This window comes from Apteryx mantelli, chromosome 2, assembly GCF_036417845.1.
Source record: "Apteryx mantelli isolate bAptMan1 chromosome 2, bAptMan1.hap1, whole genome shotgun sequence".
NCBI lineage: Eukaryota > Metazoa > Chordata > Aves > Apterygiformes > Apterygidae > Apteryx > Apteryx mantelli.
In genome coordinates, this window is record NC_089979.1 from 112,163,437 (window position 1) to 112,185,046 (window position 21,610).

Consider the following 21,610-nt stretch of genomic DNA (forward strand, 5'->3'; position numbering starts at 1 on the left):
GCTTAAAATAGAGATGAACAAGGAGTTCATGACTGTTGATTCTGTTCAAAATCAGTCAGATCAACCATCAGTTTGTACATGACTGATTTTGTACTAAAATAATTTTACAAGGTAGCTTTGTGCAAGTGGAGAATCTAGTACACAGATTTTTGAGGTTCTGCTTCTTTTCACTAACATTATGTCTTTCTGGGGACAAACATTTAGGCAATTACTGTAATTACGATAAGAACTCGATTTCCCATACAAAGTATAGAAAATGAGTATCCACACAGGACTGTATAATTGCATTTACTCCCCCCCACCCCAAGAAAATCTTTCACTCAGACAGTACCAGATTGTTTATTTGATACATCAGTGTTAAAATCATACAAACACACATGGATGAAAATTAGGAATTAAATTATGTCTTCTCTTTGAGTCCCGTTAGGGGAGCTGAAGGGAGCAAAGAGAGGACAAAGTAATGTGAACTCAGTGTGAAGGAATGTAGCTAATGTTCCTTATCTGACCTCATGCTGAGCCACAGCACCAGTGCTGAGCAGTTCTTCTATAGCGGCATCCTTGTACCCCAGTATGCCCTTCAGTATCTCCACTGTATGCTGCCCAACAAGAGGAGGCGGCTTGGGTTGTGACATAGAAAATTCACTGTATCTGACAGCTGGTCCTGTAAAAAAAAAAACAGATAGGAAGGAAATTATTATCAAAATTAACTACCTGTATTCATACTGAACTGTTTATGTTGGTTTAAAGGGAAGTATTTCATTTTCAGAGCAGGTCATTCGGTGCTTATCAGAGAACAGTTATATTTTGGAAGTATAGACTAAACAAATTCCTGTTTACAAGAAGCCAGTTATATAGCAATAAGCCAGTTTTAGGTGGCTCACCAGATGCAGACTTGCTGAACGTTCACCAAACATTAAGGAAGTCTTCCCATCAGTCCTAGTGGTACATCAGGGGTGCTCCGAGGCATATCCCTCATATGCCTAACATTCTCTGCTAGCCGCACGACATAGGCAATGCCCAGGCCACACAGTGGGATGTGCTGCAGAAATCCCCATATTCCTCAACAGGAGGCAATGTAATCACGAGAACCCAATGAAATGCCACGCTAATACACCATTATGGCTGTCAGAGCAGTGCCCTGGACGATGGGAAGCACCATCTCCAGCTAGCGACAGCCCAAGTACCTCTGCAGCACGCTCCATTATCCTGTGGCAATGCAGAATTGACATGGCATGCAGCAATGACAATCCCAAACTTGTTTTATATTTTCTATCAAAAATACAGGTAGTAGCAGCAGCGAGTAACTCAGCACTGGTTTAGTCTGGCAGGAATCATTTCAAAGCTGGAACTCTCACTTAGGGAAGCTCGCAACGAGCTGAAGACTCTCATGCCTATTGCAGGTAGTCAGACCTTACTTTTTAACAATCCTCCATAGTGAACCAAACAGAGATTTCAGCATAGTTCCTTGCAGACCAGTAGCCACATCACTGCTGTCAGTCTCAGAGTAGAAAATAGACCGCAAATTTACTCTGTAATCAAAACTGAAGTATACACTCAGTGTATGCATGTAACTCTTTTATAGAGAAATAGTGGACCAAAATTTCCAGAATTGTCAGTTGAAAACTTTTCTTTAATAGAAAATTTAACACCCTTTGATGCTTTGGACAACTGCCAAAAGGATTCCTTTATTCACAGTTATGGTCTTTATTATACCATCAAAAGAATTTAAAGACAAAGTTGCCAATAACACTAAAGTGTTATTTAGAAATACGTAGGGTGTTTTATCAGGCAGAATAGTGTTTGACTTAGTTCTGAAGGAATCAGAGACATATCAGCCAGCAGAGGAAATGAATCACAACCAGAAGTGATTCTGTAAGCAAATGAGTAGTGAAGGTCACTACTTATTTGAGTGACTACTTGTTTGAGGAGAGTTTCTGACAGAGGTCATGCAACATGCCTAAATACACCATTTTTGCAACAGCCTTCATTAAATAGATCAACTGTGATTAAGTGGTTAACACAGTAAAGGAATCCACCTCAAAAAGAGACAGAATAAGATAAAATGTGCTTAGAAAAATAGGTTTCTTTCAATGTGAGCAAGTATGATGAGCTCCAGTCCTAAAGAAAAAGCAGATTACATGTCAGAGCCACTTCTGTTTGAGAACTCAGGAATAATGAGCATGTCCTGGCACAGGTCAACTATGGTTCCTGTGTTTAAAGAGGGAAGGAAGCAGAATTGGGGAATTAGAGACCAAACCTTTTAGCCTCAAGTTCCATTAAATATTGGAACAAATAATCACACCGAAAATACTCAGGAGATGAGTAACAACCAGTATGTTTCTATTAAGAACAAACAGTGTCCATGCAATCTCCTGTCTTTCTGCACAGGAGAAGCACTGGAGGTGAGATACATCCCATCTAACTGTAGACATGTCTACTTGTAGATTTTTAGTTGCTTAGAGTCCTTAACTCCTTTTAGAGTTAGTATGGAGGAAAAGGCACACTTACAGTGCAATTCTTCTCATACACTGGTAGATGCCTAAACCTGGCCAGATGAATTGCAACCAGCTGTCTTTCTCCATGAAAGGGAGGCTAGACAAGTACCTTAGGTGCAGACCTCTAACATCCAGACATCTAAAGTCAGGTGAGACAAACCCCCTGACTACTAGGATGTCAGATCAAGATCTGGGTTTCAGAAAGAAACCTGGCACTGCTATTTTTCATAAACTGAGTAAAGAAACACGGTCTAGGTAAATCTTAAGCCAGGTGTGATACTGAGTGGGAAATCATATTCAGAGAATAGCTATCAGGGGTCTTCTAAAACAGATGAATGTTTCAAGTGAGCTCCACAGGCATCTGTTCAGGATGAGGCTCTAATCTGTGCATTTGTTAGTGGGTCTGCTGATGCAGCTCAGATTGTACCTGCTCAGTTTTCAGAGGACTTCAAGCTAAAAGTGACTGTGATTACTTTGAAGGCAGAAACAGATTTCACAATGACCTGGCTACACTAGAGAAGTGGACTGACAAAATGGTGTAATTCAATAATGTCAAGGGGAAGGAACTAGATGTAACTACATAAATACAGGGCAAGGGACAAATAGCAAGGTAGGAATAGCTAGGGGTTATTCTGGATCACAAAATGAACATGAGTCAACAATATCATGCTGTTGCAAAAAAGGCAAACGTCCTATAGGGATGTACAAACAAGAGAGAAGGCTGCAGAACACATGAAATAATGATTTTGCCATAGTTAGTACTGGCAGGTTACAGCTGGAGAAGTGCCCGGTGTGGGTCCCACACTGAACAGCAATGCACAACACCTCAAGAGATTCTACAGGAGAGCAAAAAGTAAAAAACAAGTAAAAACAATAAAAACCCTCAAAAAAAAAAAAAAAGAAAACCAACCCTGCTGCAAGAAGGAAGTAAATAACCTTTTTTCATGTCCACGATAGATGAGAAATAATTGACTTAAATTGCAAAAAAAGGAGACTGACGTTAGGTACTAGAAAATAAACTTGTATAATGCTAAGGGTAGTGAAGCATGGGAACAGGTCTTCGGAGGAGGCTGCAGAGTTCCTGTCAATGAAGTGTTTAGAAACAAGAACTGCTTTGGTATGGCTGATGCTACCTTGGGGCTTACTGAACTAGGACTAGTTCAGCTGAATTAGGTGAACTCTCACAGTCCCTTCTACCCAGCAACAACCATGAAAGCTAAGAAAAAGCTCACATCACAGGGATAATTTTCCTGCTACCTTATTCCCTTCTTTCTATTCACTTTTTGAACATATTGAGTTCAATTTCCAGATGAAATTTCAAGTGAGTGGTCAGTACATTTTAAAGGGACAGATATGTCACTCAGCCATATTTGTATTGATTCCTCTCCCTAGGACTGACTAAGGACTGAATTGGCCCCTATATAAGCCACAGAAATAATCTAACTGTGCCAACTGAAATGCTTCTGAAGATAATTTCAGAGAAAAAATGCCCCTTCAAGGTTGATTAGTCTAGAAATTCAAAGTATCAATAAAATTATTATGCAATTTCTATAAAACAAACAAAAAACAATATATACATTTAAAGCAATCTCAATTCCATTTGTATCTGACAGTTCTTTATACAGAGAAATCAGCAGATCCTCAAAGGAACTAGCTGAATAGTTCTACATGATTTTCACTTGCTTCTGCAAATTTTTGCTAGTGTAAATATTGCATACATCAAAATGTGAGTTGTGGCATTGATATCAAAAGACACTGAATAAAGCCTCTAACGAGAGAAAACCAAACTTGATATTAAATGCACCACAAGCATAGAATGTTTCCCACTTCCCAAAGAAATTAATTTTACAAACTAGAGCAAACAAGAAAATTGCACTGCAATTACAAAATCAGTGTCTTCCTTCAGCCTTTATTACTTGATGCATCATTAATCACGCTACTTTTCACTTTGATAGAGTTATAAAGTTATCTGCATTCATTCAAAGGAGCTCCTTGCTAATGATCCATCATTAACGATTCTCTGTTCTTTCCTTGTGTAAATTCTCCTTGGCTTCTCTGTCAATTAAGAGGGTGCAGAGCTTGCCAGTCAGGCTTCAGCAATCCCATGCTCCGACTGAACAATGCTCCCAGAGAGCAACCAGCAGAACGCTATGCAAATGCTAATTAAACACAACTGCCTTATGAGGAAACCATCCCTTGAGGCACAGAGAGGTGAACTGCTTTAATTAAGGTCAGAAGCATTTGCATATGGGTGAGTTACACGGATGGAAACAGGCCTTTGCTGGGGATAGTGGCAGGGTTACAGGCTTGGAAGGTTGAGGACAGCAGGCACTGGGGTATTCTGGCCCCTCTGCTATAAGCAGGACATGGTCCCCAGCCATGAAGTTAAATGAATGGATACGGTCACCTGAAGAAGGCAATGAAGGATAGAGCAGTAGCTGTGATTTACATTTGTCCTGTTAAATTAGATTTTAGGAGCTTCTTTTTCTTTCATTTATTATTGCCTGTAAACAAAACCCAAGGGGCTCTTTGACTACTCTCTAAAATTCTCTAGCTGTAAAATTCTAGGCTAATCTTTTTTTATTATTTTGACTTCTTTGGCACATTGCTAAAATACGTGCTGTGCACAACACAAAGGTCAAGGCTTAATAGTGCAAAAATTGGTCAAACTTTGTATCACTTGCAACTACGATAGCAACTGTACCAAGCTATCTCCAAGACTTTCCCAGTACTTGAACTGAACATCATCATTATCATCATAAATTCTATTTCTTTGGTACCTATCTGCTATAATATTTCTAGGCATCAAACAAAGCCATTAAGTTAAGACACATAAAACAGATTAAAGAAGAAGATAAAATGAGATAAAACCACTGAAACAGGACCGTGTCACAGAAAGGACCATCAAGAATGCAAATGCATTCACCCTAAACAGGTGAAATACGTGGCACTCCTTGGAATGTGTCACAGGGCATTTCTGAGATTTAGGATCGCAGAAGCAGAGTTAATACCTGTATTGGTTCCATCTTGAGCTGCAAAAGCTCCAGTTATCTGTACTAGTGCAACAGTCTGCTGCAGTACAGGCAGGGACTAAAATCTTCATGACTGATATAAAGGTGAACCAATGTAATAAGCAGGACACTACAAGATACTTGTAGCTCAGTTTTATTCAACAAGCACTAGAAAATAAAGTTGAATTAGAATGATATAAAAGGAGCGAAGCACAGTATATAAGAGTGGATAAATGTAATAACCTTTTCTTTGTCTTAACAAATAGCAATTCAGCATCACTGTGCAGCAGTCACTTGATAATACTTTTGCTATAGCACAAGTTAGAGCATATTGAAACAATCTAACTCTCAAACTATGTAGAGGGAATTAGGCCTGGGGACAGCCAAGCTTAGGGAAAAGTCATGATTATTTGTTATTATTCAAGTGGGACATGGAAAAAGAAGGGGGAAATTTGAACTGATGTATATGTACACATTCTGCTTGCACCATAGCATCATCTAGGTTCGCTAAAAAGAGCTATGAGAAATCCAACACCACTGATTAGTTAGTTCTACCTCAGCTCACAGTACAATCTACATACATGCAGGAATCACACAAAAACAAACCAAATGCTTGTGCCTCTTCCAAATAACATGGTGTTGCTACATAACAGTTTTGCAATTCCAACAAAATATAGTCAACAGTCAGCATTTGCACCCAGCTTCCATACTCACTACAGTGCAAGTGTTTGGGATATTCAGTCAGTTTGTTATGAAGCCAGTCTAGGTGGAGGATCAGCAGGAAACAAGAAGTGAGTTTTAAGGCAATGAAAAGAAAAAGAACAGGGAATGGGTCAGAGAAAGAGACTTAGTGGCTGCAAGAAAAGACACTTGAGAGTTAAAGTGCAGTGTTCAGGAATATGTTACCAGGAGTGAGCCAGAGGAGACCTCATTTTGAATGTCTGGTCTCCTCCCTTTTGTCCCAGTCATGATTTCTGTTAATCCCTTTTTCACAGCTGAGAAGTAGATGGGGTGCCTGAACACACAGTACAGCCCAACTTGGTTAAATTGCTGTTACACTGAATTTCTTCCCCTTGATAAAACACAAAACCCCCAAAGTGCAGCTACTATGACTAGGTTTGTAAAACACACAGGTTTCAGGAAATGTCTGGAACAAAGTATCTGCTCCATCTTAACTGTGGTTAACTGCATCTTAACTACAGGTTTTTTTGTTTCTTCCTAAAGATCTGAAAGTTTGAGAGCTTGGGGGATTTCTCCGGAATCTTTTTCATCACTGGGAAAAATCTTTTCCTTTTGCTTTACATTAGGTTTGTTCATTTGCCTTGTAAGAACAACTTGTAATAGATTTGGGAAAAAAGCAATTAACGAAGATAATATTTGAAGACTCAGTCCTTCTTCCTTCGTGGCAGGTTCTACTTCCTCCCCCACTTAATGTACAGCACACAAAGTGTTCATTTGGCATCCAGCACAGCTCAGAGGGTGGAAAACTTTGGCAGGATGAAGTAGAGTAGGAATGAGTAACTGAGAGTGGAGAGGATAGACGACCTTTTTCAAATGGCAAGAAAAAAGGCAAACCTTGTGTTAGGCGCCATACAAACACAGATGCATGTGCAGTAAATAATACCAATACTAGAAATATCTACAAACCATCTGTTTACCTCTTCTCATTTGGCAAAAGTGGACGGCCATGAGAGAGCTGTGATGAATATCCAATGTCACAAGAGTCAAGAATGTAAATACTGAACCACTGTGAGATGAAGGAATTTACACGCAAATCAAAAAAATTGTTTACCTATGATAGCCATAGATGGGTGTTTAAAAGTCAGATCACTTTTAAACCCATACTTAGGCATCCAAAGCATCCATTACATAATTCCTAAAACCTTTTGTCAAAGTTATAGAAGCTTTTTTTCGGATGAAACTGCATATATAGAAATACATAAAATTACGTTTTATGGTATCAAACAACAACCTGGATAAAGTAAGTGTAAATAGCACTCAAAATTTACAGAATGCTTTACATTTTCAAAGTGTCATCATACTAATTACACCTAATTAATCTTGTACAACAGCTGGGGTAAAGGAAATCGTTTCTCAGTCACTCTGGTTGCATATTTGAAAGTGATTCTGCATAATTACATTATTCGAATAACATAATTTTGAGAGATGACTCTTGGCACCAAAAAGCTTTAAGAATCTTGCAGAAAGGCAGTGTCTACCGGTTCCCATATGTATCGCCTCACAAATCTGAAAATTTTGCCTAACGTTTTGTATAGACCCATAAGATTCCATTCCTTCACGAAACCCCCAAAGACCTTAAGAGAAGATTCAAAGAAAGACAGGAAGCAAGATAACTAGTAAGAATACTCAGGGGTAGCAATTTTAAAGATCCGTAAGTTTCCTGGGTAATAATCTATAGCTTCGTTTCCTAAGGAAACAAGTTTATGTGTCTGTGCTGTCTTTCTAATCATCTGTTTGTCTGCCTTGCTCTCCACACAATAACTTCTGAACCTGTCAATCTTGACCAAAGTGTAGAAATCTCAAGGAAAATTAAGTTCCTACCATTCTGGCAAAAATTGGCAGCTGCTGAAGGACAGAAACCCAAATTAGTGCCCTGCTGGCATTTAAAAAAAAGGGAAGAACTCACCATTGCATATTGTGTTTTGCTGCTAATGGCTCACCAGTAAGTACAGCATCATCTCTCTAAGAGTTGCCTAACACATACCGTCTTTCACCAGGGAGACATGGCATAGAGGACAGGAGGGAAGTTCAGCTTACCATTAGGAGTATATAAAGAGTTTTTAAAGGACAAAAGTCTAAAGGAAAACAATATTTAGTTCCACTGCTTATGGAACAACATCTAGGAGTCTTTTCTACAGCACTGCGGGAGGTAGATCCAGGCTGTGCAAGCCCAAGACAAGGAAGCTAGACACCTCTAGGTTAACATAAATTGTTCTTCCAGGAAGGAGTTGAAGAAGTAGATGGCAAAGGAGAAGCAGAACTGGGAGAAGCCTTACAAAAATCTGAAATGAAAAATGTACACGGGCAAGCCTAAACTACTGAAAATTCAAGTTAATCCAAGGTAATTTGTCTCAATTCATAATCTAATCGATACATAACTCAATATACAATCCTGCCACCAGATGCAGAGTAACCACAGGATGCATACCTAATGCAGAAATTATGGGGTGAGGTTGCAAGGTTTGTGCTATGCAGGAGGTCAGGTTATGTGATCATAATGGTTCTTTCTGGGCATAAAATCTACGAAACTTCTGAAATGCTCATAGGGCGAAACTGTTTCCACACAACAGGGTTAGGGTTAAGATGGAGCCTCCTCTGATACTTAAGAGGTCAAAGCACATATTGTTTCACTTAGTTATCTCTATTGTAAGCCCAAAGGCCTTAATTACTATGTCTTGAGGAGAGATATTAGTGAGAAGTGTGCTACTGGCAGGGAACAAGAGAAATCAAAATGCCACCTGAAATGCGGCTCCTGAAAGGACAGAGAACGGACTAGTTGCAATACGCTCACATGATGCTGGAAGCTGAATCATGTCCCCAGCTGCACAGGAAGGCAAAAAGCTCCTGTGGGCCCTCCTACTGAGCCTGGTGAAAGCTATTTCCCAGTCCCATTCTTGTGGTTAGTGTGACCCTGCATGCTTGAACAAGACACGCCAGCCTAGAAAAGTGTCTGTATCTCCTCAGTACACCAATCTGTCCTTTCCTGTATCCTGTCTCTAGCTATAGGTTAGATTCTTGGGCTCTTCAGAGACCCCGAAAGTAATCCTCCTGGCCAGCTGCGCATCATCAGAGTGGGAGCAGATGAGCTCTTCCGCACTCTTCAGGCAACCAGCTTAGGTCCTGATACCTGAAGTTGATTCTAGTTCCTTAATTCAGGGAGGCAACATAATGCACACTGAAGAATATTCACAGTTGGAGCCTAAGGCTGGGTATAATTTCCTCTCACATCACTTACTCACTAAGACTGCACTTTTTCAGGGTAGGAGACTTTAAGCTGTTTACCAACAACCAGTAAAAAAACCTTGAAATTAAAAAACTTCAGGCTTTTTTTGCTGAAATTCAGAAGTATTTTCAATACATTCTTTTAAGCAACTTTTGCAAATGCATTTATCACCCCCAAGCACCCTGACAAGGTTCACATTACAAGTCTGATCTTCCAGCTCCCAGTGAGCATTTTTCTGTGGCCCTTTCCTTGAAGTCTTTGTCTAGTTATTTCTGCACCCTTCTGGAAGCGTGGATATCAGAACAGGGCACAGATTATTGCACAGAGGCAAAAGCATTTTTCTATGTCCCCTTTTTATACCTCCAAGGAGTGGACCAGCTCTTGTTAGTGCACCTTGTAATGGGAACTTAAGATGATTATTTGTCCTGACTCCCATCATCCTTCTCTAAGTCTCCTTCTAAAATCAGATGCATCTGTTCCATATGCCACCTATGCTACCTAGTGCTCCTGTTTTACAGTATCAAAACCCACTGTAACAGCTGCTTCAGCAGTGAGAGTTGGTAGGGAGAATATGACATGAGCTAGGTGGCAGATAGCTCATGACAGAAGCAATTTATTCAATAGCTTTTCTTTAGTTCCCCAAACTCACTAAAATACATTTATGTATATTAGTACAGACAATCTATTCATTAATTTAGGATGGTTCATGTGTTATGACACCAACCTTAGACTGTAAAGAAAAAGAAATTGAGAAATGAAAGCCTTTTTCAGTCCACTTGTAGCAGAACAATTCATAATCACTTCCGAAGACTTTTACATTGATAATTTTTCCTTAACGATCCATTGTTTTGGGCAAAGGTTTAAGTCTCAAAAGTGGGTTCTTATATAAAAAGGCAAAGATCAGACATTTAATTGGATGTCAAATCATGCTTCTGTCATGTGTTGTATGTTTATTGCCATGTACCTTTATTCTACACATCCTTAGACTGTTCCTCTGTGGCCACAATGCATGCACATATAAACCTTCACAGCTGGAAAATTCAACAATCAGTCGGTATTTTCTCACCTGGTTAGCGACCCACCCAAGTATGTATCTCCTGAGAGAGTATTAGAATAATGGAAAAAGTCATCAGCTGTAGCACAGCCAAGGAAATTCTGAGGGTTGAAATTCTTCTGCATAAACGACGACCAGGTAACTTTATGTTTGAGCACCATGGAAATATTTGGAACTTGATTCTCAAGCAAGGCAACCGTGATTAAGTAGGGCTGAGGACTACACACAGCCTGATCACTCTTCCAAAAGCTCTCCCACTCCACCCTCCATTTACTCCTGCTGTCCCTTGAGCCGCAGAACTAGTCCAGTTCCAGTGCACAGGGACTTTCCCTGGCAAAGGACGATGGGAAGGGATTTGATACTTTGTTTTGGATTACTTGAAGAACTGCAGATTACATTTTTAGCTCTTTTTGGGTAAGGTGCCCAGACTCCTTGAGGCATAGGCTACTAAAAATGTTGGCTGGGTTTTGAAAAGCACTGTGCAATTTGGGACAACTCTGTTTTTGAGTGTCGTACTTGAGACATCCTTAAGGGGCCCAGTTTTCAGAAAAAGCTGAGGACATCCAAAAATCTTTCCCTTTTAGGATGTCTCAATTTGACTGTCCAAAGGCATCTGGTATTCAAAGTAGACAGAAGAGTGAACAGCCCTTCATTTAGCAAGGGAAAATAAAGCACTAGATATGTAACTCTTTCTAGCCACTTCTATTTTCCTGTTCCTTATTTCAAAGCAATCATCGGTTTAAATCTTAAATTATTTAAAGAGACACAGAGTGCTTAGATCAGGATTTGGGAGTGGGTCAGAGAGAGGGCATATTGTAGATGAGGCTGGTTTTTTTTCCCCACAGATTTATAACTGACAATTTGATCAATATTGTCTCAGTGTGAAAGACTGGGAACAGCTTTGGCTTTCCATTGTCTGCTGCTAATCCCTGACATGTGATATTCAGCTCATCGACTTGCAAATATCAAAGCAGTATGGGGCACAGAGAAACAGCCGTTTCAAACCCAGCAGCCTTTGCTTTGATTTTGGGTTGTGTGGGCATGCCAATGTGAGTGTGTGTATGTTAGTTAAGTATAGGTTGGTTCTGTATCTAAGTTCTTGTGGTTTCTAACGTTTGCCAGCCTTTACTCTGTCAGAAGGGATTTCAGTGTTGCATTCTACCCTACAACGGGCAAAAGAGTCAGAAATCATCTCTCCTCGCCCACAAAGACTAGAGTAGGATTAAGAAACAGAAATTTAAGAGTCAGACACACCCATGAAGAGGAATGAGGCACAAGGTTAGGAAGCCATCCAAAGCTCAGTTGCCTATCTCCTTACTAAACTAAACTAAAAAGACTCTTTTTTGCTCAAGAATACAACTGAAAAGCTGGGGAACAAAAATTAAAATCAGATTGAAACCAGCCATGCCTAAGCAATATCCCATCTTAAATGTGCACAGATCAGTTTCATTAAACTATTTCCCCTTTCTCTCTTTTTCCACCTCCTAATATTTTGGCTGTTTCCTCTAGCTCCCCTTTAAACTGCAAAGCAAAATGCTTTTACCGATGTGGTTTGTAATTTTGAAGCCCTAATCTTAAGCAGCAGGTGCTTAGTTTTAATGGAATTTTTCCATCCTTGAATGTCTGGGAGCATCAGCAGCACCTCCCTCCTACACAGCTCCTCACCTTTGATCCTTTGCCATTTGTACTTGTGGGTTTTCATTTACTGTATTTCTTTTGCTTCCCAGAATCTGCTTTTTCACTGCAAACCCCTCAACCTCCCCTCTCCTTTCTTTTACCTCATATGATTGGAAAGTGCCATCTCCTAAAAATCCTTATAAAATATGAAGGGCCTGGCTGTCTCTGGCCTCATTCTCAGGAATGCTGTGTCTACTTTACACTGTACTGGCAATTTAAAAGGCCTTAGAATGGTTGTAAATATTTGCATCACAAGAACAATTATATTTTAATTGCCAGAGGTCCTAGGGCTGCTTTGCACAAAAACTGGAAACAAAATAACAGTTGGTTTTACTTCATACAATTAGTTATTTTGGAGCAAGTCTGTGTGTGGGCACTTTTGTTCCACACTAACAGTTTTTATTTCAATTTAATTTTAGCTTTTTGGTTAATTCATTTTTAGTTAATTTTCTCTTATAATTTCCTATTGGGAGTTAATGTAAATTATTTTATACAGACTTAATCTCAAGCAAACTCCAAGGTAAAAGCATCCATGCTCAGCTTGCACTGATAGTAACTAAAAGCATGGATTAAAAGTAGCTATGTCAATTCCAGTTTGTTTGTAGAGCAAATGGGATTCACATCCTAACATTAGAGTTAGAGATGCCATAATAAGCGAATTATGCCAGCTCTGCCTTGATGCTGCTAGATTGCTCCCAGGGAGCACTATTCAACAAAGTTTAATTGTCAGGTGTTTATTTTACCCAGGAACATCTCTCCTTAGTTTGTGCTTTAGTTAGTTTTCCAAAAGTATTTGTATTTGGTTATTACAAAACAGCTTCTTCTTCTCTTTATTCATTTTTCTATTGCTTAGCATATACACATGTATATTGCTATATAGTTCTTGCTCAAAAAGGAATGACATGCTGCAGAAATGACTATAGCCTTATTCCCTAATAACTTGACATTACTTCGACTGAAAACTGTGCCTGGTAAATTATGGATATGCATTGTGCTGCAGTAAATCACAAGGGCTCACATAACTTTCTCATAACTACATTTTAATTGAGTTTTCCATTCTTAACAAGGCAACGCAACTCTAGAAAGTCATACCAGCCACTTCCTTAATCCACAAAGCTCAGAGGCTATCTTCTGCTCTGACAGCATGCAAAAATGTTTAATGCTAACACAAATACCTTTCATAGATTATTCTGATTCTCAGGCTGATTCCTAAGCCAGCTGTTCTCTGCCTGATTCAATGTGCAGATTTCATTTTAAAACACAGAATATTCCCTGGTTACCTGCCATATAACTAGATCTTACAGGTGTAGAGCATGTTTGTAATGCTTGTTCATCCACATGCAGGAAAAAAAAATCATAAAATAAAATACTTTGCGTAGTTTTTTGGATTCTAATGTTTCCCTCCCAACTTTCAGATACTGTATCAATTGAAAAATGCCAGGAATTACTTCATGCTTTATGTATGTACCTGTTACAGATTATATTCATTAATTTCAAAGCCAGCTGCTATTTTTGCTTAAAGTAATCCTTGATGGTACACTTTTTACAAAAATCTTTTAAGAACTGCTTGCTTTGACATACAAACATTTAAATCTACCCTAATTATAGATCTATTGTTGTTCTGCTCTTGATCACATAAGTAAGGAAACTAGCATATTGCTCTTTGTGAGACTTAGTCTGTATATAGCAAACTTGACACACAAATAACACCAGATAGAAAAGAAAGTCAGAAGAAACCTATCAGAAGAAACTAGCAATCACTTAGTTTTAGAAGCAGTAGGACTGCAGTCCAAAAAGTTGGACTCGGATCCTTGCTCTGTCACTGATCAGCTCTGATCACTGGCAAATCACATTCCCATGCCCTTATGTCTCACTTACAGCATTGTTAGTCTTGTCTATTTAGATTATAAAATGTTAGGGACAGGAGTTGTCTCTCACTATTTGTTTTTACAGTGTCTGAAACAACAGGCCTTGCAATGTAGTGGACTGTTAATACAAATAGTAATTTTCTGATATCCTGTCTCCCAGAGATGCTTCGGAGGACTATGAACCACTATCCCAAGTTATATCTGATAAACTGCGCATTACTCAGTTATGGGGGAGATTTCTCTCTAATCCTCAATCCATCTGTCCTGCTGTGCTGCAAGTGATAGTTTCTGGGCAGACAGCATACTAATTGCAGGATTAAAACCTTAGCTAACTCTTTGGGTGGAAACTGTTTCCCATAATGTGGTACAAAACACATGTTGGTTTCTGTCTGCAGATCCTGAAACAGCACAGCCCTGATCTTGACTGGGATATTTAGGTTCTCTATTGAAGCATGTCTGTGCAATAATAATCCAATTAAAATTAAATAATAAGTAGGTATCAAAAGGTATTATTGAGATTTTAGTGGCTCCAGTATTGCTTAGCCTGGGTTTAAGTTGTTCTTTGAAGGCAGAAGCAATTGTGCTAAATGTTATGAATCATGCACCTTCTCCAAACGTGCACAAGCTTAGAGCTGAAAAATTAACTCTAATTTTTGCTATCATAGCAGCATTTTAATTTTGCAAATACACAGAGATTTGAAACATTCTGAATCTCAAGTACATCTCTGTATATAACATTTTGTTGTAATATTCATCATTTTTGTGGACCTGCAATTTATTACTCACTTAGGTGAATGACTGACATTATTGATGTGACACAGACTCCACTGGTGAACTGCAAGAAACTGCTGGCCCTCGAAACCTCTACTTCCCATGGGTAGACAGGAGGCAGACAGCAGACTGAAATACCCTCAGATGCCTCTTGATACCACCAGCTGTGGAGAGAATCTTTGACAAATTATTCTGCTTACATCTCATCTTCTCACATCTCTCCAGCCAAAAGCCAGCTTGCTAACAAAGCATTAGCTTTCCATATTATTAAAACATATTGAAAATGCTGGAAACAAGCTCACTTTTCAAGGAAAGTTAGATTGTTAGACAAAAGGTTTTTTTCTTAATCTAATTTTTATGATTGTGTCATTGGTTGCAGTGCAACCATGAGACATTACAGGCAGTATCAACCAATCAACAGCTCTCGTCTACCAGGTATTCTCCATTTTGCAACACTTGAATCAAATGCCCATGACATGAAGTATCAGTAAAGCTAAGAGCAAAGTTGGCTGGGGGAAGTGAGTGAATGGAGTGGGGTGAGATATGCAGTGGGGTGGGGCAACAGATGGTTTTTAAGTTCAGGAGTTATAAAAAACAGATTAGTGTTTGGGGAAATGCAGCTCTTCTAGAGCATGGGATTAAGCTCAGTGGGGACAAACATTTCTACATTACTAACCTCACATCCTTAGTTTCTGTTCTGCCACCTTCTAACTCAGATCCTCCCTTATCTTAAGGTGGCCCAACCAATATCCTGTTACCACAGCCAGGCCTGCCTTTCCAACTAAACTATTTCCATATTTTTTGCACTACTCTTTGTTCTCTTTTGCCAGCAAACGCCACCTGGGCAAACTTTTGCCCTCCAATACAGACTATAAAAGTTAACATAAAAGCATAAAAACAACCAAACTGGCTCAGAATATCGAATCCAGTATGCCAGACCTCTCTCTAACAATTATCAGAAATAGATGCTTTTGGAGGAGGATGAGAACAGAGCAAGAACATCCAATATTCCCCCCCGGAAATTTCCGATACCACCCTTTCCTCTTACAAACTCCTCTGTTCTTCCCAAATCCTGCTCCCTAATCTCCCATTAACAAAAGCCTACCCTAATATCCTGATAATAATCACCATGAGCAACTTAATACACCATGAGATAATATATACCATGTTTTGTCTCAGCCTTCCCATGTAGCTCAGTTACTCATCAACCATCAATGCCCCATCCCGTTTCCAATGCCCCATGGCACTTGCCTCTGAACCCCGAGCCCTGTTCTTCCCCCATCCCTCTCCTTCCCCAAAACCTCTACTGACCTCACATATTGAATACTCTGGATGCTCAATATTCTTCACTTTTCATATTTCTCCAGTTCCTTCATTGATCAGGGTACTCTATTACCTGTTTCTCGCATAAGCTGACCAGTTGCACGTTGTATATTGAAAGCAACACATGAGACAGAGAAAGATGAGCAAGCACTTCTGGCTAAATAGATTTTATTTGCTTAATTCTTCCTCTGGATTTGTTAGATCTCTGCAGCTGGGATTTATCCTTAATGATAAGCCAAGTAACTCCACTTTGCAACATGCACTGCAACCGACATATTTTAAGCAAGTGTGGGAAAACTCAGCAAAGCACTAATGGCTCCTAAAATTGCCGCACGACCTGAATTCATGCTGAAAGTTGTAACGCCAATTTAATACATAAAGTGATTTTTTGTAAATTCTGTGTCTGGGATCTCCAGTCTTTTTAGACGCTGACCACAAACAAAAGTAAAAACAGGTTCAGATGAAGAAATCAAATAGGGTGGAAGAATGGGTGTGCTTCCATACAGAGTAGGATAGATTTCATATCCCTGCTTTAGATTTCATTTATTTCATTTGATTTATTTAATTTTGCAAGATTTAGAACTCTCTGTGGAACTATATTCTTTATGTAGATGCAACAACAATCTTTGGTACTGCAGACTTCTGCATGGGATGTGAGAAACAGGATCACCTTCTCAGCAGAGAAATCCAACTTCTGTTTTTCTGGGTCACTCAGAGGAAAGACATGACTACAGTGTCTTTATTCATTGTCCTAGGCCAGCCAACAGCAATAGACTTTTTATGTAAAAAGCTTGTGGACTAGATTCTCAGCTTATTAAGTATGGCATAAACCAGGTGCACATATGCTCCCCCATCTCTATTCCCAACCAGCTTTGACTCGTTACATGACTATGAAGAAATCAGGCAGGTCAAAGTTTTCACAAATGACTGAGCAGGAATTCAAGGTGCCCTTACTTTTGGATCTGAGATGCTTGTGATGGGCCTAATTGGAAGAAATGACACTCTCTGAAATTCAGAGTCTTTAATGCATCTTCAGCTGAGTAACCAAACTCAAAGTATCCCGAATCACTTACCAACTTTGAAAAGTTCATCTTAATTATTCTTTTTGTGCTGTAGCTGTCTTGTTTCGTAAAGCCTTTTGTGCTCTTCTAAAAGATGCTATACAATGTCAGCCCAAAACCTATTAAATAATTATGTCCTGCTTTGTGTATAGATATAACATAAACAGAGAACATACGTCTGCTTCATATGGTGTGCTTTCTGTGACGTGTGGAAACCACTGTTGAAATCAATGGCAAATGACAGCACGCAAATAATCTCTACATCTGTGTACAAGCAAACCCACAAGTTTCACAGAAGCTGCTTACATTGGATGTTTTTAGAGTGAGAAAGACAGAAAGGAAAATCAGGTTATTTCTAAATAGTTTTAATTAAGTCAGTGGATGATCTTCTTATTCCTGTTCATACCAAGGTATATTTTACAGCTTGAACAGTTTTAATAGGATTCAGATCCTCTTTTTAAATTAAGGTTTGACTCTATCTATTGTATTTAATTAAAAGGCCATAAATAGTATTGCTTTCAAATGAAAGATTTAGGATCAGACTCAAAAAATATTTTATCTTTTAAATACAATGTAAAATCAATGTAAAGTCAAGAACCTAAAGAAGATTTAGGAACCTAAATATTTTGTTGAATCTGGGCCATCTTTAAGATTTGCTGAGCATTTCAGAAATACGGTCCTTTTCTGACAAGTCACAAACTGACCATACTAGGCAAAGTAAACTATTGGTCACTTTTTAAATTCTTAGGTTTGATATTTCTGAATAAAACACACTATAAGAATACACAAATTCTGTGCTATTTTCATTACAAGCTAGCACCAAGTTAACAATATCCTTTCAGGGAGAAACTGTTGTTGCAGGAAAGTTCTTAAGAATGAAAAAAGAAAGGGAGAAAGGAGAAGAGTGACTGCGAATGTGGGAAAATAGAGGAAGAAAATGCTAGTAAGCTTCTACAAGAACTGTTTATGTTCATTTACATCTGAATCCTGACCCAGGTATGTCAAAATCGATAGTACTAATAATACTATGATCATGTGGACAAATTCTTTGACTGCACTATAGCACTGTGGCATGGGAATGGGAATACACTGAAATCAGCCTTTTTCCAGGATTTGGAAATTTTAAATTGAATGATAGAAACAGAGGAGGTCTGAGGTTTATTAGAAGACTGAACTGCAAGGTGTGATATTTCCCTTAAGTGCAAATCAAATACTCTCTGTGATATATATTGTACAGCAACACACTATCTAGAATTGCTAAAATTAAGAGGAAAAAAAGGAAAATATCCTTACAGAATTGTAACACATTGTGCATAAGAATAAGTATTCATAAAAAACAGTGTTTCTGATGTGATGAAATCAGTATCAGTTTTTAGTCGTACACTTCCAATATAACTGTGAGTATTTCACATTCATTAGTGGTACAAACTTCAAACACAGGTCAGAAGAGAAATAAATTTCATACCAGCACATCTTAATTTCCATTTCAACTATGTACATGTGGATGAACTTGCTGTTTATACATACAGGTGTATTGATATTAAATAGATGCATACATACTTGCATTCATACAATCAGATGTATACATAATATATGTATTTATATAGCACACACATAACCACTTTTGTTAGTAAGACTGTGAGGTTTTCAGATGCTTACATACTGCCCATATGAAGGACATAATAAACAAGAGCAGGCACAGGTTTGGGGTTGCTTCCTTCTAACAAAAGCCTGACACCTGTGAAACGATATCTTTGACGTTCCCAGCACAAATCTGATGGAGAACAAACATGGGACACAGAGCCATAAAATTCTAGCACCTTCACTAGTTTGCTGTACAGCTTTACATAAAATACTTATGCATGTGGTTGTGAACCAGCCAACCATTTCATCATGTGCCTAAATGACTCAGTCTCCCCAGTTGTAAAATAGTCATAATGGTATTTGCTGACTTGACTCTTCGGCTATCGCAAAGACCTAGGTAACACTTGCGCAGAGCAAGCTGTAATGTAGTGTGTACAGTGCTGTAACCACTATGACTGACATTTCCTTAGAACAATGACAATAAACTTTTCCTATTTTACATGCCAATATGCCTGGCAGCAAAGGATTAGAGAAATCTACACTTAGACATGGGGGCATGTTCCCTTTGTGGTGTCCCCCACGGTCTTTATCTCCTCACTGTCCAAAATCAGGAACCTGATGGGGCATGGCATCATTCTTTTCCCACCAATACATCCTTTTTCCCTTCCAGCAGAAACTAGGATAAGGGAGAGCGAAGGGAAAGTCAGGTCACAGAGAGCTGGTATGTATACCCACTTGCATCTGTGAGCTGTGAAGGTCCCCCTGCATTGCAGAGAACAGACAGAGAGACCGGACACGAGTCAGGGAAGAAGCAGTGGGAGCCTGGAGCCTGGCACATGTCAGTGCTCTGCTGCAATGAAGAAAGGAAGGCCCAATGGTCAAGTAGGTAGTCAAGGACTTCAGCACCTGAAATTCACTTCTTTTTTTTTTTTCTCTCATGAGTGCCCCTGAGTGACCTTAGGGAAATTATTCTTTGTCCCTGCGAAATAGGGATAATAGTTCTCAAGTGGTTCTCAGGATGTTAAGGTTTGTGCATTTATCTATTGTTTAGATACAATGGTAATAGACCCATTAAAGTATCTTGAGCAAATAGGAGCCGTATTTTTCAGTTAAATTTATTCAAAAAAAAATAAGGGTTGGTACAAATGAAAAGTCAAATTTTTGATTTTATATGAGTTAAAGTACTACTTGAGATAAAAATGAAATAGACTGCTATGATTATTAAGGGCATTCAAAACACATACACATACTTAAATATTAAGTTTTGGGAATAGTACTGCAATACCAACCTGGATACTTAACATTTTTCCTTATTTAAAAGAAAGAGAAAATCAATGCTGCTTTTTCAGCTTCTATGACATTTTCCAGAAGGCCTTAGCTGTCTCCTATAGAGACACACTTCTAAGAGAAAAATGGGGCTTCAGCACCCGTACCCAAACTGAAAGTGCTACAAAAATTTAGAGCCGAATAAAGGAGCTATTTCTGTGATGTGGGCACCTGACTACTAGATCAGAACAGAGTCCTTGAAGAGATTCTACGCAAGTAGCCTACAACTGCTTTCAGATGGATATTTCTTTGAAAAAGGCTTTTAGCAATTCAGATTTCAATGGCAGCATTGTTCTCTGTCATATGTGATGTACTCTGCCTTGAGGTAAAAACCAGACCATTTTTATAAATGGTCTAACCAACACGTTTCAATTAACACCTTTTTTAGCACAACTTACTGTCCTAGTCTCTGTTTGCTCACGACACGCTGATGACAGACCCTGAGAAGGATCAAGTATTTTCAAGTCCTCCAAAGGACACCTTGTACAAAGGACACTGAAAGTACATAAAATGAACCTTTCTAGTTAGGAGAGAACATGCCTTTAAGGCATTAATAACAAATGAAAAAACACCAAAAGGGAACTTTTCCAAACTGGTTATGATCAGCTGTTCTAATTCCGTATACTGCCCTGAGGAATTTGAACACCCATTGAAACCAAGGATCCTCCTTTATGCAAAGAGACATAAAACATAATCCCATCAACTTCAAGGCAAGCAACTTCCAAGGGATTTGCTACAGCAATTTATTTGCAACAGGTTTGCTGCAGTAATAACTTTTCACTGCAAGTATACAATGTCTGTCTTTGGCAAAATACTTCCACTTCATTTTCTATCAGAGGGCCACCAATCATTCATGCCAGGATTTCATAAAATTAATAAATCTACTTCCATAATCCTTGCTGCTTTTACTGACAAATGTAATAAAATACAGGATGCAAAACTCTGGAAGCCTACTGGGATTTATTTTCCTTTTTTTTCCCCTTGACAAGCTTTACAGAGTAGCACTTCTGAGACATGCTCATGTGCTGTAAACCTAATCCTTAGCAATTTCCTCTTTTCTCAAACAACCCAAATATTTTATGAATAGTGAAGGATTTCCTCTATCAGACAACACTCACTTTTTTTACGTATGGGTCATTCTCAAGGAAATGCACTTTGAAGCAATTGGATGTTCTCAGGCTGACATTCATAGGACGCACCTCTAATGAAATGTGTAAAACCTGACCAAGAAGAAGGTGTCCTGGAGTTTGAAAGGCAAGACAAGTGGTGGGAACCTGAGACCAAGAGAGCCTTGTTTTTGACTCCACCATGGAGGGTATTTCAGACCTACTCTTTATTCCCATGTCTTTAAAGGATTTGCTGTTTCTACCACAGCAAATCACACACAGTCTGATTTTTCGGTGGCAATGAGCCAGTGAGGTCATGGGCTTTTGATATTTTCTGTCTTTAGTCCTCTTTTCCCTAAAATATGGGTGA

General features: G+C 38.9%; 1 protein-coding gene across 5 annotated transcripts in view; it reads right to left on the reverse strand.

The window, feature by feature from the left end:
- Positions 1–323: 323 nt before the first annotated feature.
- SUGCT (succinyl-CoA:glutarate-CoA transferase) overlaps positions 324–21,610 on the reverse strand; it is a 334,455-nt gene continuing 313,168 nt past the window's right edge. For all 5 annotated transcript variants that reach the window (XM_067291226.1, XM_067291227.1, XM_067291225.1 and 2 more), the window contains one exon: positions 324–661. In XM_067291226.1, coding sequence (XP_067147327.1) covers positions 498–661 — 164 coding nt within the window. In that variant the 3' untranslated portion in view covers positions 324–497. The remainder of the gene's footprint in view (positions 662–21,610) is intronic.